At 37.0% G+C, this 20,621-nt stretch overlaps 3 protein-coding genes across 4 annotated transcripts; 2 read left to right on the forward strand and 1 right to left on the reverse strand.

Moving 5' to 3' along the window:
* Positions 1-1,946: 1,946 nt before the first annotated feature.
* Positions 1,947-3,075, forward strand: LOC135639494 (early nodulin-like protein 18). The gene is made up of 2 exons (XM_065153258.1): positions 1,947-2,376; positions 2,495-3,075. The coding sequence occupies exons 1-2, from the start codon at positions 2,157-2,159 to the stop codon at positions 2,917-2,919; spliced, it is 645 nt and encodes a 214-aa protein (XP_065009330.1). The 5' UTR covers positions 1,947-2,156; the 3' UTR covers positions 2,920-3,075.
* A 663-nt stretch (positions 3,076-3,738) lies between these two features.
* Positions 3,739-5,488, reverse strand: LOC103987113 (probable WRKY transcription factor 75). Of its 2 annotated transcripts, XM_018827458.2 has the most exons (3): positions 5,300-5,488; positions 4,966-5,209; positions 3,739-3,995 (listed from the first exon to the last, which is right to left on the reverse strand). In XM_018827458.2, the coding sequence occupies exons 1-3, from the start codon at positions 5,340-5,342 to the stop codon at positions 3,818-3,820; spliced, it is 465 nt and encodes a 154-aa protein (XP_018683003.2). In that variant the 5' UTR covers positions 5,343-5,488; the 3' UTR covers positions 3,739-3,817. The 2 variants fall into 2 exon arrangements, with proteins under 2 accessions (XP_018683003.2, XP_009403593.2); XM_009405318.3 differs by having other exon boundaries at positions 4,966-5,487.
* Positions 5,489-10,676: 5,188 nt separating this feature from the next.
* LOC103987114 (sphingosine-1-phosphate lyase) lies at positions 10,677-19,092 on the forward strand. The gene is made up of 15 exons (XM_009405319.3): positions 10,677-10,968; positions 11,058-11,103; positions 11,864-12,015; positions 12,136-12,195; positions 13,395-13,619; positions 13,722-13,863; positions 15,202-15,252; positions 15,392-15,483; positions 16,156-16,282; positions 17,519-17,534; positions 18,060-18,167; positions 18,246-18,300; positions 18,374-18,520; positions 18,626-18,704; positions 18,780-19,092. The coding sequence occupies exons 1-15, from the start codon at positions 10,781-10,783 to the stop codon at positions 18,900-18,902; spliced, it is 1,611 nt and encodes a 536-aa protein (XP_009403594.2). The 5' UTR covers positions 10,677-10,780; the 3' UTR covers positions 18,903-19,092.
* The last annotated feature ends 1,529 nt before the right edge of the window (positions 19,093-20,621 follow it).

A 20,621-nucleotide genomic window follows, 5' to 3' on the forward strand; every position in this document is an offset into this window, starting at 1 on the left:
TTTCATATAAATGAATAAATTGCCAGTGAGAATAAGAAAATAGATAGAATATATTAGGGTATTCTTCTTTCTATTAATTAATGGAATCAGGGAAATGATAGAATTATGGTCAAAATTACATAAGCAGTTGACCAGTTTTGTTAGTTGGTTAATTTTATCATTTCATCTAAAACCTTAAGGCGTTAGATCATATATAATTTATGATGTTACATCCTTCACACACTCACACCCCAGTGATAGACGAAGTCAAATTCAATATGTGGAACTCGAACTCATCGAAAATATATTATTGTTTTATAAGTATATTCGGGGTAAGATTTGAATACATGATTTTTTTTATACCATTTTATCTACGAACTTAAGTCATAATCTTGTTTGATCTCAAAATGAGCAATGATATGAATGAATATAATAAATATATAAATATATTACGACTAACTTAGGTTTGGATCAGTAATTCAAACTCGACAAATTTAATTGATTTGTTAAATAATAATCGAATAAATAGATTATTACTATTAATTTAATCTCACATAAGGAATAGTTTCGATTTGAATAGATTTATAAGAACCAGATGAATCTATTTTCATTTATGTATATTTAGATATAATAATATTAATAAGTCAATTATATCATCAGAGACGAGGATATTATTCGATCCCTTTACATTTCTGACAATATTTCATCACTAAAAAGCAAAATTTCTTTTTTAAAGAATTTGAAAACATATTATTAAGATTACAAATAAAACTAAAATTTAAAACAAGAAACATTCTGTACGGTGCTTTCTCATAAAGAAATAATTATTAAAAGTCTTTTTTCTAGAAATTTTACCTCAAAAAAAATCTTTACCATTGGGTTTTTAATTAATGATGCTTGGCTTTTACGCAAGGAGCTTTTTTTTAACGTCATTCGATAAAAATATTCTTTTGTCATAACTCTCGTCTCTAATCATCATAAAAAATATTATTGTCGGTACTATCATTACCTCCTCGATAACTTTTCACTCCCCGATGACTTTCAACATTATTACCATCATTCTATCCCTCACTAGTCGACTCCTCCACATTTACACAGAAGACCAATAAAAGGAAAGAGAATAAAAAAAAAAGATAAGCAAACAGGAAAGACGGAAAGAAGGCGATAAAGAGAGGTGGGTGGTCTCGCGTTGTAATGAGACGGAGGAGACAACAGAAAAAAGTGATGATAGTGTACTAATGTTTGTGAGTGGAGAGCAATGTAGTGACGATGATACCGGAAAACCATGAAAGAGTAGGAGGTTGTGAAGGAGTAGTAATGGTGTTGGCGACAATACGCAAATAGTCATAGTGTTGTGCAGATATTTTCAACAAAATGATAAAAAAAATTAGGTAAAAACTAATTAGGCAACACCATGAGCTAAAAGTTATTTGTTAAGATAAAATGTCCAAAATTTGTTGTGATAAATTATCCTAAGTTTTTTCATTAAATCTTTGACAAGTTTTCATCACTGAAAAAAAAAATCATTACCTAATAGTCGTTCCGGACAGAAGAAAGTCAACATTTTCTTGGCTTCATTCAGATATTTTATGCAACGGAGTTTTGGAATCCAACACATGACAGCCAACGATGGCACAACTCCAATGCAGGCGAAGCGAAAGCTTCCTCTAAATATACCGAGCGAGTGCTCAAAAGTCAGAGAAAGTGCTTTGGGCTTTGAAATATGTGCTGCAACAGATCTGATCGATCATTTCCTTGGTTTCTCCAAGTACGATCGACCGAAGAAGATGCCACCGGTGGAGCGATGAGTTCTGCCAGCTTCGCTCTTCGGGATTCTCTTGCCTATGCAAACATGCAAGTTTGCTGCAGAGAGAGCGAGAGAGAGAGACAATGGGAAGAGCGGTAAAAGCGGATCAGAAGTGAATCAAATGATGGGAAAAATCATTTAGCCATATATATTCAGATAGGAAGATGAATTCAAGTTAGATTTAATATGGAGAGATGACAAGTCCACTTATTTCGGATCACACCGAACCATCCTGATTCCACCTCCCCGGTTTGATTTCATAAGAATATAAAAGATTGTGTCAGAAACCATTACTTTATCTCGAGGCCCGTTCATCGATCAGACAGACACGAGAACGGAGAAGCAGAAGAGAGAGAGAAGAGACAGAGCAATGACCAACAGAGCATCTATGGCGGCGATGGGCATTACTGTCCTGTTCATGGTGGTCAGCTTCACCACCTCGGCCGGCGATTCCCCTCCTGCGCCGCCCTACGCCAACCACACAGTCGGCGGCGCAGCTGGGTGGTTCTTCAACTCCACCTCCAACTCCTCCGTCACCAACTACTCCGACTGGGCCTCCACCCAGAACTTCTTCCTGGGCGACTACCTCAGTACGAAAGACCTCCTCCTCCTCCTCTCTCCCTTCTGGATCGAGGGGGAAACTCGAAATGCCCCCTCAAAACCCCATTTTTGGTCGATTAATTGGCTAAAGTTGCGATCTTGTCGCAGTTTTCAACACGGACTCGAGCAACACGGTGATCCAGACGCTGAACGCGACCACCTACGCCCTCTGCAACTTCACCGACGACAACGGCGACGACACGACCTTCTACTACGACGGCGGAGCGGTCCCGGAGGCGGGCGTGACGGTGCCGGTGGCGCTGACGGAGGAAGGCGTAACCTACTTCTTCTCCGCCGCCGACGGGGGAGCGCAGTGCCTACAGGGCATGCGGTTCCGGATCACGGTGGCGCACGGCCGGGGACTTCCGCCATCGCTCAACCAGCCGCCGCCGCCGCCGTTCATCGAGGTCGCCCCTCCACCGCCGGAGATAATGGTGAGCCCCAGCATCAGCCGCGGGCACGCGTTCCACGCCCGGGCCCCACTCGTGCTGGGCATTTTTGTGGGCATTCTCTGTTTTCTTAGGAGCGCGTAAACCGCCCGGTCGTTTGGTTTCCGCGTGCAGACTTGTTAGCTGGCTTCTACTTGTTAGCTGGATTCATGAAAGAGATCGATGAGGTGGATCTTACAATTATTGTGTTTGGGCTTTTATGTTGTATGTGATGTCCTGATATCGAGAAACTTGAGAACACGAAGTAGCAAGACATTTTTGGTTTCATTTGACTTGGATACAAATTATAAATATTTAAAGATTAATTAAATCGTTTAAAATAATATGAACATATCAATACAAATACTTGTATTTTTTAATTTTTAAGATAAGTCAATAAATTTATGTTAGAATTTATACCCAACAGATAGCTACTGTTTATACCTGAATGTCTTAATATGTTAGAATTTAGGTATGTTAAAAATGACATACTATACCTATTCTAAAAATAATAAATTTATTTTCTACTACTTATACTAAAATTCATATTTTTATTCTATTTTAACTATGCTCTATTCAGAATAAAAAGAATAACTATCAAGAAATAGTTCTGAATCCAATTATTTCAAAGTTGGAATCATTGTGATTCCTAAATGACAATATGCTACTCGTTGAAAACATTGCAGAAACGTGTTGGTCTTGCAGCTGTGTAGATCATTTATAAAGAAATCCTGGCAGTCATGTCAGTCCTAATGAAATTTATATATCCTTTGAACATCAAACTTTTGGTAATAGAAGATCACTTTTACTCGTCACCAACCTATTTATCTCAAGATCATTTATTTTTTGTTTTTGTGTCAACCACAATTTTCATGCTGAAAGGTTCAAGAGAGCCATATGTATTGCAGCAAAATGAGTCCACCATATAGAAGTTGCACTGGCGAAGCTTATTATGTAGCAAGCATACATGACTTCAACATCTTCGTTCCGTCACATTACAGACCTAAAAGTTGGAGTAGATTTGCATTTGATTCAGAATATCTTGGAAGTTGTCATGCGGTTTTTCCGTGGGATGAGTGTGCACTCCCTCGTAGGTTGTCACCACAATGCCTTCATCCCTTGACAGGCGTTGAACCTGCTTCTTCACGCTGCAACCTTGATGCGTGCATTTGTAGTAGCTTCTGCAACCAAACAAAGAAGACATTAAGGCTAAGTATAGGTGACTCCAGAATCGGTTCTGTTCTGTTCTTGTAACAATCAATTTTGGATCCCTTGTGCATGAAACAGCTTTCTTGTGTCAATAAGTTCATCTCTTTTTGAGAGGAAAAACTAAGGACTCTATTACCATGAAAGAAAAAGAAAGCTTGTAGTTCTTCCCTATGAGAAGTAACAGGAAAAAGCTCTCAACAATTGCAATATTGTGTTAGGATCTTTGAGAACATTTGCAGTATGATGTGTTTCTTCTTTCTGATGAAGCAGTTTCAGATGCTGATGACATCTATGGAGATGTTTTTAGTTCATAAACGCATCACATATACAACAACAGCAACAATAATAAAAAAGTTTCAACTAAAATGCATCTAATATAGAGGAGTAAAGTATGAAATTAAAAGGCCACAATTGATCGATTTTTTCTATTCGTGATCTTTTCAAAGATAATTAAATGTCCATTTCTAATGCTTCATTCTTCTACGAAGATGACAAAAATGTTTAGGTGGATTCATGAACAACACTAAGAGAAAACAGGATAAAGAATGCGAAAGTAATGCTTGCAAAGAAAATAATGAACGTGAAGCCTCGAGGCTAAACGAAGAAGACAAATTTGAGAGGGACCTTAACATGACGTTTATAGGCGAAACAAAATCGTGTTCGTATACTATTCATAGTCAAATTCTACCATCAAATTTCCTAAAACTGATGCAATATTGGTCCAAAAAAACAAGAACAATCTCTAGATGAACGGAGAAAGAAGATTGTTCATCTGCATCATGAACCTTTTGATGAATGGAAGAGTGTTCATGGCGTGCGATGTTTGCTTCCTTCATGACAAGCTGAAGCTGTTTATGTTCCTTCTCAGACAACATTTGCATGCATCACGAGAGAGATTGAGAGAGAGAGAGAGAGAGAGAGAGAGAGAGAGAGAGAGCTGACCTAGGGAACCTGTTATTCTTCACTGCCTTCTGCCCATACTTCCTCCAGCGATAGCCATCATCGAGTACATCAACATGGCTCCGAGTTTGGAAGGCGTATCGCGGCTTCCTCACCTTCTTCTCCTTCTTCTTGCTAGGCTTCTCCTCGTTCTCCCTCGATCCAGCGAAGGATTCCATCAACTGGTAAGCTCCATAGCCTTGGGAGGTCGGGACCTCGACCTCATCCTTGGACCTCAAGAAACCAGCTGAGTAGCCACCTTGGAGAGTGTCAAAGACTTGGATGTCGCCGATCATGTCGGCCGGCAAGAGGGAGAGACATGGTGTAGAAAACGAACCAGAAGGTTGCTGTGAGGGAAACCGGAGTGGGTAGTTCTCCATCGACGCTCAAGAAAGAGAGAGAGAGAGAGAAGGTGATGAGTTGAGGGAGGCACTCACAAGTTATAGTAGTCTTAGCCTCGAAACACCTAAATTGAAATAGTGAAGGATCGACTCTTAATTCACGGTCTCTGCTTCTGCTTAGGCCTTTATGGTTTGGAACATATGGCAATCATTGAACTGGTGGAAAGCATCAGTGCAGAGAAGAGTCGTTTGAGAGACATGTATGCGTTTCCCGACAAGACAGCCATTGACTTTTCCTGTCACGTGAGATAGGTTAGAAGCATATATATTTATTTATAAACTATTTTCTTCACCATAAATTAGGATGAAAGGGTTACAAATTATTCAGTCATTAGATGATTAAAATCCGCAAACAACTTCATGAAACAATAAAATTAATCAATGATGAATAATGGGTTTAAGAACGGAAGCATTCCATTTTTCTACGCATGGAATGTCGAATTCAGTCACAATGGTTATTGAACACCGTATGCGGCACTTCTAGAGATTGGATTTCCTGCATGACATATACGAAGAGTCAGAAACACATGGTCAACGTCATGGAATATTGTTTGGTGTTTCTATGCGATGAGCTGTAGCCTTACGCCAACCCTCGAGTTGGGTCTCGGATTGATCACACCCAATCACGCCCACTGAGATCTTGATAGCTTCAGCATCTGATAAGGAGAGAGGTCGTGATCAGTCATGACAGTGCACCATGTGCTTGACTAGCTATCGATTTGGTTCTCCATCCTTGTGGCCACTGTTCTTCCAACGACATAAAGAGGAAGAAGAACCTCCAATGGCTTGAATATTCTTATAAGGGTGACCAAAGCTCTTACCACACAGTGACGCACGCGACAATGATCATTCTCATCGGTTCCTTTCGGTGGATCCGAAGAATTTTGGTGGTCATTCCATCAGAGAAGAAAATTAAAATCTCCATGACTGTCCTGGTCGCGTAGGAACCTGCAAGCAGGCTTCCTACAGCTAGCATTCATGGAACTTGGACACACTCGTGTGGCATCAAACGATTGCATCAAGAGGAAACATGCATGCCTTTGACTGGTTCTCATATCGATTTCCATCACATGTTGTGATGGATGACAAGCAATCAGGGGACTCTAATGCGAAGAAACTGCGGGAAGACCCGAAGGAACAGAGGTAAAAACAAGAAGGAAAACAACCTCAATCTGAATCAGATACTCGTATTGACAAAGGTTGGAATGTAGAAGAGCACCAACGTGAAATACTGGTGAGCAACAAAGTGTAGAAGATACACTTGTGAGCTTCCGGTAATGTGATTCAAGTTGGTCACTTCGAGAGTAGGAATAGATAGATATGTTGGAATCCAAAAAAATTGACATGGGCCTATCACAAACTTGCGGGGAAGATGTGCTTCCAGAAATGGTGCATATGCATGAATGAAGTGGATCCACCGTCTAAAGGCTTCTGGTTTCCTGGATCAGGGTTTGTAGAGGCACAAAACCTCTCCTACGATGCATGCAATGCATGTTCCCTCCCTTGTCATTGCTTCGTCTGTTGACTTCATCAGCTGCCGACGACGATCGACGTAGCAGCTTAGATATTTGAGCATACGCGCTTCAGATTTCTACGCCAAACAAGAACTTGATTCATTGAACATACGAGTCCTCAGAATTCTTAGGGTGGTGACAGTTTAGATTATGTGGTTTCTGTCTTACACTTTCATCGTTGTTTTTTATGAATCAAACGACGTCAGACAAAGATTTTCTGAGTCATACGTAATCATAATATTTGATCTTAATTTTTAATATTCTTTTTTTAATAATAACATAATTATAATTTTTACATTTACAAATTAATCCATTGGATTAATTCCGAGTCTTTCAACGAGCACTTATCCTCTCTCCCTAATTTGATTGCTAAGAACATGAAATTAATAAACAAAATTTGAATCATTAATTAAAAATATACAATTAAGAAGATATAGTGTACACTTATTCTTCCTTAATCTACGTTATGTCTTCGGTGATGCAAATAGACTTTCTCGAGAATTGATGCAATAAATGTGATCGCAACCGAAGGGGCCTTTTTCAGAACCATTCATGCGATTGACGATGAGCCACTTGTCTGAGTCATAGAGATACACGACGAGCATGAACGACGAGAGCAAGATCAATCCAGTGGTGCTTCTTCGAAGACGTTCCGTGTCTGCAACTCATGCAATCAATCAGCCTGGAATTTTTGGAGTTGATTGGGACTAATGCTACTTACATGGTCCAGATCTTAAATAAGAAAGAAAAGCTTTTTTTTATTGATACGATGATTATTTTTATCACTCGAGCCGAATCCAATCAATATTTATTGAGATCCCATATTCGATAGTTAAAATAAGATATTATATAAAATAACATAAACATATTATACTTCATAGGAAGATAGATAGAGGATAAACTAATAGATAAATTAATTAAAAATACATCAATATTTTCTCTGTCTTTAAATTTTTAATATGGGACTAATTAAGATGTTGCAATCTCCCTCACTTAAGGGATGTGAATTTGAGGCATAACCGAATGATAACTTCATAATGTAATGTATTTTTATCAAAGCTTAGTATAATCCAAATCAAATTTAAGAATGAGTCGTGATATGTCCTTTGCTCTTATTCATGAGTGGTGATATGTCCTTTGATCCCATGATAGTTATCTCAAGCCTCCTTATCATGCCTCAGTACTAGATCAAGTTTAATAATAATTGTAATGATAGAAAACTAATCTATTAACTTTGTTGAGTCTAAACTAATAATCAAAATACTTAAGTTAAAATTGATAGCAGTACGTATATTATAACCTTATAAGTTAATCTTAGTCTTATCCAATATGAGACTAATTGAAATGTTACATAAATAATTCATGACTTCTCTCTTCCAAATGCGATTGTATTAAAAAAATGATCCATAAATAGTCCATCATTTATAATCATCTAAGAGAAGTTGACAATCAAATTTGAACTTAATATTAATATAGTAGGTCACAATAACATGATGGCAAAGAGTATTCTCTCTTGATGTCATGAAGTCACAATAACATTGAAACTTGGGCCTTTGTCTTTCTCTCTAAAAAAACATCCAAATCAATCTCACATTCACATTACCAATAATGGGTCTCGAGTAATGATCCTCATTTCTAAATGAGGATTCCAACTCAAATGATCACTCCTATTGAGATACTCTTTGACATCACATAACAAGTCCAAATTTTGATTGACATAATCTAAATTATTGTTCCTCTTCTTCTTCTACCATCAATGTTAGCGGGTAGCAACATATAATCTAGTTGTTCATCAACTATAATAAGTTCTCGATCTAACTCTATCATAAAGAACTCAAGGTTGATCATCCTACCATCTTATCCAATGCTATAAAACCCCTCCTTAGGTACCATAATTACTTGCTCAAGAGTTTAATCTAATTTAGTTTCAACTATCTCTTCCTTAATCTAAGGCATATTGGCTAACCAAATAGTTGTAAGAAATGAACAAACTCCCTAATGATATAAGAGATCCAACAAGAAAAAGAGCCAATCTAGAACTATATAAAAGGGTCTCTTTATAAAAACATAAGATCTTTTTGTGCTTATAATAATGAGACTAACATATCCCCATTTGTATAAGTTGTATATGAAATATATTTTAAATATATGATGTGACCAACATATCCTATATCCTTTTTATTGACTATGAATATGTCTAAGAAAAAAAAATCTAAAACACTCAACACTTCCTCAAATATCTCATCCACTTATCATATATTTATTTAGAGCAAAAAAACATCTTAAGTGCCCAACTAATCCCAAAATTTCTCATTTGTATGAATCCCAAATTTGAAGCACCTGATATGGCAATACATTTTTATTATGCATGATGTATCCACTTATGACAAAAAATATCTAAAGCATTTAACACAACTTTTTTTATGGATAATATATTTATTTATGTAATAAAAGTATCTAAAGTACCTGATATAATTTAAAGTATCTTATTTACATGTTATATATTTATCGATGATATAGAAACATTCAAAGCACTTTACACATCAAAGGTATCTCCTTTGCACATGACATATTTGCCCAACAAAAATACATCTAAAATGTATAGCATATTCTAATTCACGAGGGATAAATCCTATATGATTATACTACTATATATATATATATATATATCAAATTTAGTGATACCATCCAAATCCTACTTATATCTTGTAAGAGTGCATAGATATACTATATATATCTATGTAGTCTGCAAGTGAAGCTCACAAGATAATTTTATAAACACATATGCACATATAAACAAATTGGGGATAAATCCCAAATCATGCACCAGCGGATTTAATCCTAAAATGATACCCCAAAAAATTTTTAGAAATTAATTCAACCATTTCATGTTCTAAACTTAATAATGAAAATTCCAACAAAGACCATTAACATCTAATTCACCACGTTACTACCAATATTAATGTGAAAAAAATCGTATCACAAGGAGAAGCTCTAAAAGGATATCCAATCAATGAATTTTACCATTTTTATCTCCACGTTTAATTCCCCCACCGCCTCTTATCTTCACTTTGAATACATTCCAATTTGAATTGAAGTATTCCTTAAGTTAGATCTTGGAAGAGGATTTCACTCGAATCAAATCGGTCATACACGTTGACCGACCACCTCAATCTGTGCCTTCCCATGACCTTCGATATATCGATTCAAAGCTTCCTCACCGTTGACCATCAAGGTTTCCCAAAGCGTTGACTTGGCATCACGGATCATCATATGATCCACGTTGCAGTTTATCATTTGCCCGATGTTGCTGTTTGCTACAACGAACCTAACACCTGATCCAGCCTTGGCGTAACACCCTAATGAAGGCGGGTTGACTTCCATACGTGGACAAATCTCGACCCTCAATTTTATGAAACGAACGGCAGATCCGTAGCAGTGTGAGAGCATCACGGAGCGGCAGCGGAAGCCAAGTAATATTTGACTCGGACAGCTTTGCCGGAAAGAGAACGTCCTTTCCACGCTATTGAAACCGAATATAGAGCAATCATTATGGTACAGTTCACCGCCGGTGAACCCAGACTTACTGTCTAAACCAATTATGGCAGATTCTAAGATGGATGTGGATCTTAAAGATCCGAATCCGACCCATTTTTAACATAACCGAAGGCTTTATTCTATTAATTAGATGCGGATGGACTGTGCTTCACGGAGTTTAAACCCGCTGATTTGACTCCGCAGCGGTAAGCTGACCGTCAAGTCAAGTCCACGGGACGCGTAAAAACGCAAGAGCGATGCGTGACCACGCTTCACGTCTCAGTTGTCGCCAACCAACCCATCGGTAGGATCCCTCTCCCAGGCATCGGCCGCCCTTCGCGTCCCTCACCTTACCTCGCCGGCTCAATGGAGGACAGCATGCTCCGCCTCCGTGCCGCCGCAAATGCCGCCCTCTCGCGGTACGAGCCTCTCGCCCTCGTCGTCGCGCCGCTTCTCACCCTCCTCCTCGCGCGCTCCCTCCACGCGCTCTTCCTCTCCGTCCGTGAGAAAGGGATCAAGGCCGCCGTTCTAGGGTTCCTTATCGCCTCCGTCAAGTGAGTTCTTTCTTGCTCATACGATTTCTTTTCGAGAATTCCTTGGCGATCGCTCTGTTCATGGTATGAGATTCTTGGGTTTGGTGCAGGTCGATTCCCGGCGTGAGCTGGTATATTGAATCCGAGAAGAAAAAGGTGGGTTATTTGTGTAATTCATCTTCTAAGATTCTTTTTGATTTGTCATCCATGATTAATCCGTAGGGTAACAAAGGGTTCACCGTCTTGGAGAGCCGAGGATCGCATTTAGCTCAAAATTTTAGGATTTAGTTTGATGGGCTTTTCATGAATTCGGTGTCGGGATTTATTGTGACATCAATGGCATCATTTATTTCTGTGAGTTATGCACTGATAGGTTGCCGAATTGTAATGGAGTATATGAACATATTCATGCGCCTTTTTGAATTAAATTTTTATGGTTTAATGTATGACCATCTTCTAATTCTTTTGGTTGTAAGAATATTTTAAAGACATCGATTTGGTGGTCTGTTTGCGATTATTTGTACTTTTAATTTTAATGCTGTGGGGGTGCATTCTAAAGAGTGCAGAAGGATTTTAGCATTATATTTACATCAGGAATCTCACGTTGGTGTAGATATAGTCTATAACAAATGGCAGACATGTCACAGTACTTTGATTTTGGTATACTCTTTTTGGTCGCCACCACCTAATAAAAATTGTAATATTAGATAGTTACCATACATCTGAATTTGGAAAAGCTCAATAATGATTCAGGATGTAAAATTCTTGGCCAGAATACCACTATTTGTGCAACAAAAGCAGCATCAACTTTATTTACAGACTAAAACCTGAGAATTTTTTATTGTTCATTTTATTTTCCAATACACACATCTAAGGGACTGAAACAAAGATACCCTCTTTTCTCCTCTTATTTCAGGTTGTGGAGAAATTACAATCTGGTAGTAAGTCTAAAAGGGATAGCTGGAGAACTGAGTTACCAAACATTGGACTTGGTAAAGCAACTATACAGGAACTAGAAGATGCAAGGAATACAGATATAGCTTGGCAAGGCAAATGCTCTGGTACAGTGTATGTCTTCCACTAACAGTTGAAGATTTTGAATAGGAACTTGACAACCGCTGTTGTTTTATTTAATCAAATAGTCATTAGTGCTGTATGCTTATCACGTTATCTATGGAATCATTGCAGATATATTGGTGGAAGTGACTCAGAGAACCATTTTGCTTTGATAAACGAGGCACATGCAATGTTAGTAAGATTTGATACTGCTTTACCTGCTAAATGTCTTGCAAGTACTATGTAATTTAGTTTTTTTTTTTTTCCTGTTATGGCCTTTCTGTTTAACACTTTCTCACCAGTCACCAATGTGAAGCTCTCTTGCACTTTTGGCTGGTGCTAACAGTATTTGCTTTTGTGGACATTTAATAGGTGATATGTCCTGGTGGTCATATAGCTGATGCTTTCTGTTAGTTCATTCATATAGCTATTATAATCTGTTGCTGCTGGAGGTACAATAGATATATGAAAATTTTAATTGGTCTTATATGTGATGCATCTCTTTTGATGGCCCTCTAATCTCTATTAATGATTGTAAATGTGAGACGTTTTTGCTAGACAAGATTTTGAATACTCGTCAAGTACCAATTTAGACTACTTATGAGACTGGTACTATACCATTATACTTGGATGATGTGCTAACTTGTATCACATGATATGACTTACAAAAATGAAAAAAAGAATACAAAGTGGTATTGAATTATATGTATCATTACAGTTCCTGTTATGGTCGCTAAATACCTAGTGGTTCAACATTTTGGACAATGACTTTTTGCTCTCACAAGTGTTTGCTCTGACAATGGTATCTGTGAGGTAATCAGTGTTAACTAGTCATAACTCACAACAAGATAAATGCAGTTTGTTGTCAAATATATTAGACATATGGGCCTTATGCTTGCATATAAAGATAATACACATGCATGAAAACGTGTTTAACATTGTACACCATGGAGCTATTAGCATAATTTTCAATGCTTATTTGCATTGACAGTGGGCAGAAAAAGCATACCTAAGTCCAAGATGATGCTAGCTTAAGATGTTCTGCCAAAAAAGGAAAAAGGTGATTTCTGGCCTAGATAGGATGAGTGACTAAGAGAACAAGGTTGCATATAACTGTCCTAAACACCTATAAAAGATGCAGTTAGTTATGGCACACGTCTGAAAAACAAGAGGACTAAGTGGAAGAATTGGAAGTACTTACATCAATTTGATGCTAACACTACAAGAGTCAGAGTTGCATATATATATATTGGAAAGTAGCTTTGGTCGAAAGAGGCTTTTTAATCATCATTTCAGGGAATTTTGCCCTTTTCCCTTGGGATTAGTTTGCCCCTCTATGTTGTTAGGTGTTATGGACAACATTGTTGAAGTAATCTGTTATCTCATGTCAGGTTTTCACATACCAATCCATTGCATCAGGATGTGTTCCAAAGTGTGGCAAGATATGAAGCAGAAGTGGTTGCAATGACAGCTGCTCTCCTTGGCAGTAGAGAGCCGGCATCTGGAGGACAAATATGTGGCAACATGACATCAGGAGGAACAGAAAGTATATTATTAGCTGTTAAAACTTCACGAGATTACATGAGAACCAAGAAGGGTATTACAAAGCCAGAAATGTGGGTCAAACTTAGCTTAGTGCAGTGACATTTCAGGAAGTTACACTATCTCATAAATATTTGTATATCTCTAATTGATTTTTCTTTTCCCTGTATTTACAGGATAATTCCAGGATCGGCACATTCTGCATATGATAAAGCTGCACAATACTTTAATATTAAGCTGTGGCGTGTTCCTGTAAATAAAGATTATGTTGCAGATGTTAAAAGAATTATGCGCTGCATCAACGGAAACACCATATTGGTATTCATTGTTATACATTGGTTGCTTTTGCCTCATTATATTTTATCATTCACAAGCTTCCATGATTATCCAGGAAGTTAATAAGAAAATTCTTCTGACTCTCCTATTCTTCTATAGTATCATGCTTGATCGAGTCCATCCCTAAAAAATCTTGGCATATTTTATAACATGCAGCGCCCAGGAAACCCTAATTTTATGTTGCCTCATATCTGAGCTTCTTTGAGTCAATATGGTGACCTTCGCTTGAGCAAGCACAACCTAGTTTGATTTGTGCTTAATCAATTCAAGCTTGACTTGCTGATTCAAAAACCATGCTTATTTTTTGAAGCACACCATTATGTTTTGAAGCCCTATTTAATTTTAAACACCTATGGTTGACCATGTTCTTAGATTTGGCTCCCTATCAGAATTGAGCATAGGATTCTCAGTCAAACATAGAGTGGTCACTTTCAAGTTGTTCTATATTGAACTCTAGCACTAAACCAACTAAAGGATGAGCCACTTGATTCAATTGCCTACTATCATGTGAAGGCATGTTATTGATTATCTTGGAAATTTAACCTTTTACTTCAAATAATATTAGTTTTATCTGGTAATCATGAAACAGCAGCTTAAATGTAATCAAGCAAACTTGAAAAATTAGTTGGGGCATGGTCACCAAACCATCGGTTATAAAATGCCAGTCCTGTGTGTTATGTTGTTTATAGTTGCCCAAATGCTTGCTCCAGTTGTTGTCAGATGTTTGTTTTCACCATAGAAAGGAATGCTAACTTACCAGGAACTATGTTATTTTATGCTAAATACGTCGTAAATTGAAGATACGATGATTACAATTTGTATCATGTTCTTTAATATTATTTATGCTATCAGCTCTTAATCTGTCTGCATATGCACCCACCAACGCACATGGTTCCTGGACATTCTGCCACTTAGGAACATGTAAGATCGGACAAGTATGCTATATCTCTTTACTCTATATATATGCTTAGTGGAACACCTTTGGAGTTTAAGTAGTGCATAAAGGTCTAGTATTTTAAGATAGAGAGTAAATGAATTCACTGCAGCAAATTTGCAATTACTAGTACTGTCAGACTACACGAGAGCAAATTTGAATGTGAACTAAGATATCTGCGCTCAATTTGTGGACCTGAATATAGCTGTCATTTAAAACGATATGTGCATGTCAATAAACAGAATATAACAAAGTTCTGCAGACTTTTATCGCCATTTCATTTTCGTTTCGGACAATATTACAGAACACATGCTTCGTATTTTTTAAAATTCTCATTGGGCTGCATTCTCATAATTTTGAATTAAATTGTTTCCATGTTCTTTCAGATTGTTGGATCTGCACCAGGGTTTCCACATGGCGTCATTGATCCTATTGAAGTATGAACTATGTATTAGTGTAATTGATTTTATCGGTCATGTTACAGCTTTTTATGACCATAAACAAAATGAAGTATGGCTTTTTGAACTTTACATGTGGTTCCTAATTTAATTTATTATTTTATATTTTGCTCCACAGGAGCTTGGGGATTTAGCATCAAGATATGGTGTTTGTTTGCATGTTGATCTTTGCCTTGGTGGCTTTGTTTTACCATTCGCTCGTAAGCTGGGGTATTTTCTGCAGAATAATCCATCTCCTCTTACATATTCATCATTTTACTTTTTATTTTTTCTTCAGCTTTTCTATTACCATCATGTTTGTTACAACATAATGATTCTTACTAGAGTTGTCTGGATTAGCACCAGTTGGTAGGCATTGAACTGATGTTTGGCCTTTCGACTGCAGTCGATAGATCAATGCTACTTGGTCCAAGGATGTAATAATTAACTACCGAAGAAAATATGTAGTATTTCACTGTGTTGAAGTGAACATTTGATATAGCTAGAACACCCAAATACATTAAGTCCATTGGTAAGAGGGGTATATATTCTTGTATGGGTCTGAAGAACCTGAGATCATAGAAGCAATATTATTCCATAAATGTACATGTACATTTGCAATAAAGAATATTCAACATCATCAGCATCTTGACCTTGAAGTTTAAAGCGAACATAAAGCACTCATTTGGTACCATAACATATTGGCAATCAGTTTGTGTTATACATTTTCATGAATCATCTAGTATCAATCAGTTTGTGTTATAAATCATTATGAATCATCAATCAAACATACATCTTCTTACCACAACTCTCCGTATCTGAGGTGTCTACCAGTTGATAATGGATAAGACATCTATTGCTAGCCTAACTTGATCTCATTTCATATTATTCATTGTTATGCAGGTATCCCATCCCACCTTTTGATTTTTCTGTTAAAGGGGTTACATCAATTTCAACTGATGTTCACAAGTATGGATTAGGTCCCAAGGGCACAAGTGTGGTTCTTTACAGAAATCGTGAGATAAGAAAGGTAACATGATCTATCTTCGAGATGTAGAAATTTTGCTATTTCCTACGTCCTGACTGTTCTTATGCTTGAAGAGATTTTGGAGGTTGTTCTTGTTGAATGACAAAATAAACTACAACAAGCATGGTAGTTCCCTCTACTTGTCAGTTGTCATGTGCCATTAAGTTTGTCAATGAGTCCCTTGTCCAAACTTCTACAGCTAGAAATTATACATACTTATGATTTGATGATTGTAGACTTTGTCAAATCTTCCAATAAGTACAGTCGACTCTGTTTATGTGATCCTACATTAATGAAAAAAAGGCTTGAATGATAATGAAAAGGTTTCTGTTTTTGTTGTTCTAGTTCACTTTTATTTTCAGAGAATAAGTTTAAATTCTCATTTGAATTCTTATATACTAGTGATAATAGTTCTTCTCACTGATCTTCTTTTCCTATAGAGAAAAGAAACAAGAAAGCCATTTATAAAACATCGTACATTTACAGTGACAATTGCTAGATTCAGGCTGTAAATTTGAAGGTCCAGTTTGCTAGGAAGCATAGTCTTAAGATGGAACTTAAGTCGAAAATTGAATGTTTGGCTTGTTATTGCCATCCCAGCAGGTCACTTCAATGACGTCACTTTATGTACCAGACTTTGATTTGGTGCATGCATATCTGCTGTACTTCAGATTTAGTCTTTGCTACTGTGCTGGGAATGATTACACATTAAATCTAAACAGGTGATATGTGCTGTCAAACACAATCAAGAATTTGAGGATATTTTTAGGGGATTATCCTGTTTCAGATTTGATTTTGAATTGAAAATTTTACAACATTCCATGGACAACCACAAATTTGTTATGGACATGTGTCCAAATGTCCAAGTGTCTAATTCGACAAGACAAATGGAGATATCGGGCAATTATAACAGTAATAATTCTTAAAACAATATGATACTCATTAGTACTGGTTCTTAAAAAAAAAAAGTTTATTATAGCATTGTGAATTTCTTTTGCTTTCTAAGTTCATAGCAAGTTTTTGTTCTGTAGCTATTGTTGTTTGATGTCGGAAGTAAGTGTGGATTTTGTGAACACACATCATACACAATTTTTGGTTTTGGATATGTGTGCATGTAACACAGAAAAACTATTGTATACCTTGCTTTTTTTTTCATCTATAATGATTCTACTAATGCTTCTTTTATGTTTGTTGTGGCACATGGTTCCTGTTCCCTTGCTGTCCATTCATTTTCTGCAGCACCAATTTGTTGCTGGTAAGTACATTTAAATCTCTTATGTACTACTACTTTTAGATATCTGAAGATCATATAGGATTTGGTATTCATACTATAAGCTCAGGAATGAACTTTCCTTGGTTACTCAACATACTAACTCATCTATCAATGTGCAAATATAACATATGTAACATATTCTCTTGGAATTATTATTTTTTGTACAATTCATCAAGTTAAATGTTGTAGTGTGATTATTCCTGGTTATGGGGCATTTTTGTGCCTCTTAGCAGATGATTGTATTTATTAGATATTGTTGGAATTAAAGTTTGGTAGTGAGATTATTTAGCATTATGGATATATAAATACTTTTCAAATGTTTTTATTCTTCATTTACTATTGTTTTCTAATGAAAGACTATGGACATCTACCTGACCAGAGGTGAAAGTCCTAGATACCTGGTACTTATGTCCTTCATAATTCAAAGTAGCAAAATTGCCAGAAATTGAAGTCAAATCAAAGTAGCAAAATTGCCCCTTCATAATTCAACCTTTTTTCTTGGTGCAGTCACAGAGTGGTCAGGTGGGCTATATGTATCCCCTACTATGGCTGGAAGCAGACCTGGTGGGTTGATCGCCGGGGCTTGGGCAGCAATGATGTCTCTGGGGCTGAATGGTAACAAAAAATGTTGCTCATTCATCTCTTCTTGAAGCTAAATTCATTCTACTGACCCACATGGTAATCACATTTCAGGTTATTTGGAAAATACAAAACAAATGATGGAAGTCTCCAAGAAGATACAGAAAGGGTAAAGTGATGTTCTTGTTATCTGTTTCTATTCAAGATCAGCAATTTTTTCTGAAATTTGTATATGCTCACAGGATAGAGGAGATTCCAGGGCTGTTTATCATTGGACAGCCACACATGACTGTCGTGGCTTTTGGCTCCAATGATATTGACATCTTTGAGGTCAACGATATGATGACCTCGAAAGGATGGCACTTAAATGCTTTACAGAAACCCAACAGGTAGATCTTTATCCAAACACGTTTTCTACCACAAGATTGCAGTGTTTACTTCGATCCGAAAAATCTATCATGTTTGTAACCATTTTGTTTCAAAATTTTGGGCAGTATTCATATCTGTGTCACCCTTCAGCATCTTCATGTGGTCGGAGACTTTCTGAGAGATCTTAGGGAGTCCGTGAAGATGGTAAGTCCATTAAGAAATACCAAAATCATCTGATGTCAGTGTCTGACTAATCTTGTCTTGCTCTTTCGTTTGCAGGTAAAAGAAAACCCAGGTCCGATCAGTGGAGGGCTTGCACCACTCTACGGTGCCGCGGGAAAGATGCCAGATAGGGGAATCGTTCAGGACCTGTTGGTTGAGTTCATGGACAGCTCTTGCTAGCTGCAGCATTTAGACATACCAATTCTTAAGCTCTTTGCCTCACCAGGTTGTTGCAGAAACGTAATTGGATGATATAAGTATTTCAGCCATGTTAACATAATTTAGCCACTCAAGGGGATATTACTGTACAAGAATGTAGAACACTTGTTGTTTTACTTCAAAAACAATCAATCAGGCGTTATTTAGTTTATATGTAATTGAGTTGTGAACTCCTTACTGGTTCTCCTTCTCAACTCTTTTATTGTCAATCCGACTGATTTAGGAATCATGTTCATACATTATAAACTGGATATTTGATATAATGTTTATATAAACAGAAATATTTTTGTGTTTTAACAGTTTGGCGAATGGAAACGGAACTCCTTTTGGTTCTCCCCGAAACCAACCTTCTTTTTTGAACCCATATATAAGGAACTCCAAAAAAATTAGAAAAGTAAAAAAGAATTATTTTTTAGCTCTAAAAGTTTCAAAAGGAAAAACAAGATGCGTCATCAAAATAGTTCTAGTTCTAAAATGATGTTTTATTTTATTTTATTCATATTTTATATGACATGTAAATGGCTTGTAGTAGGTTTGACAACCTTATTTTGATTGGTTTTGTGGTCATTTCAGGCTTGTAAATATGAGTTTTGTATAGTCGTCACGTACAGGTAAAACTATTCAGAAATAAGCCATCCATATAATCATTTTGAGAGTTTTTTTAACTACGTAGAGTGGTGCATAGTATTAATTAGTATAATACTTAGGAGTTACCTAGATAGCATATGGTTGGATGGGCCTTTGGGGTAGTGTATAGAGTTAGTTCGTTGCTTTGCTCTACAATAGTGTCATGTGGGCATTTGTCGAGACTTTTGATCATAGTGGATTACCTTGGATTCTTTGTCCATGCGATCGTTTAGAGCTTACAAAGTCCATATTTGTAATTTGTATTATCTATTAAGTATTTACTGAAATAGATGCTTATGAACCTCGAGTTAAACATTTTCTTCAACCTATCTTCTCTTTTGTAGGTCCTCAAGGGACCACAAAAAATTTCGAGAAGACTAATCCTTTACGAACGTATATGCAAGGGTGTCATATGACTTAGGCAAAACTAGCTAAGTTCCTGATAGATGATATCAGAGTATGACAAGCATAGAAACACTTAGCATGAAATCATAGAGGACCTAGTAGGGCTACGTCGAAGGCAGCCAACATATGCGATCATTTGGGAGAAACAAGCGTTGAGATGTATGAAAAGGAATTGTTCAGAGGAGTGAAAATTCAAGATTGATATTCAGATGAATAGTCAAACCTTCACATGAGAGGCACCATGAGATAAGCGAGTTTGGAAGAATGTATAGCTCACAAAGGTTGTGATGGCCGAATTCGAGCTACGACTTGGCGTTGGCAACCAAACTTAATGGTGCTCAAGATAAGCAGGGCACTTGGAAAAGGATAACACAGTACAAGGTGTGATGAGTTTCTTAGCAACTAAAAGAGTTATGTAAAGCTCACAGAATTGAGGGGAATTACTAACTTGAATAATTCATTACTCGTGCAAGGACTTGTATGCAAACAATGAATTGTCCGTGGCCATCCCAAGGTGACTGAAACTTAGCGTCATAGAGCATTGAAACTTTCTCTTCAGCATGACAATGATACATCCACAAAAGGTTAAAGTGTGAAGTGAGTTTAGTATGTTACTAGGCCTTGAGGGGTGCAATATGGGTTATATTG

This window comes from Musa acuminata, chromosome BXJ3-6 (assembly GCF_036884655.1).
Source record: "Musa acuminata AAA Group cultivar baxijiao chromosome BXJ3-6, Cavendish_Baxijiao_AAA, whole genome shotgun sequence".
NCBI classification, from domain to species: domain Eukaryota; kingdom Viridiplantae; phylum Streptophyta; class Magnoliopsida; order Zingiberales; family Musaceae; genus Musa; species Musa acuminata.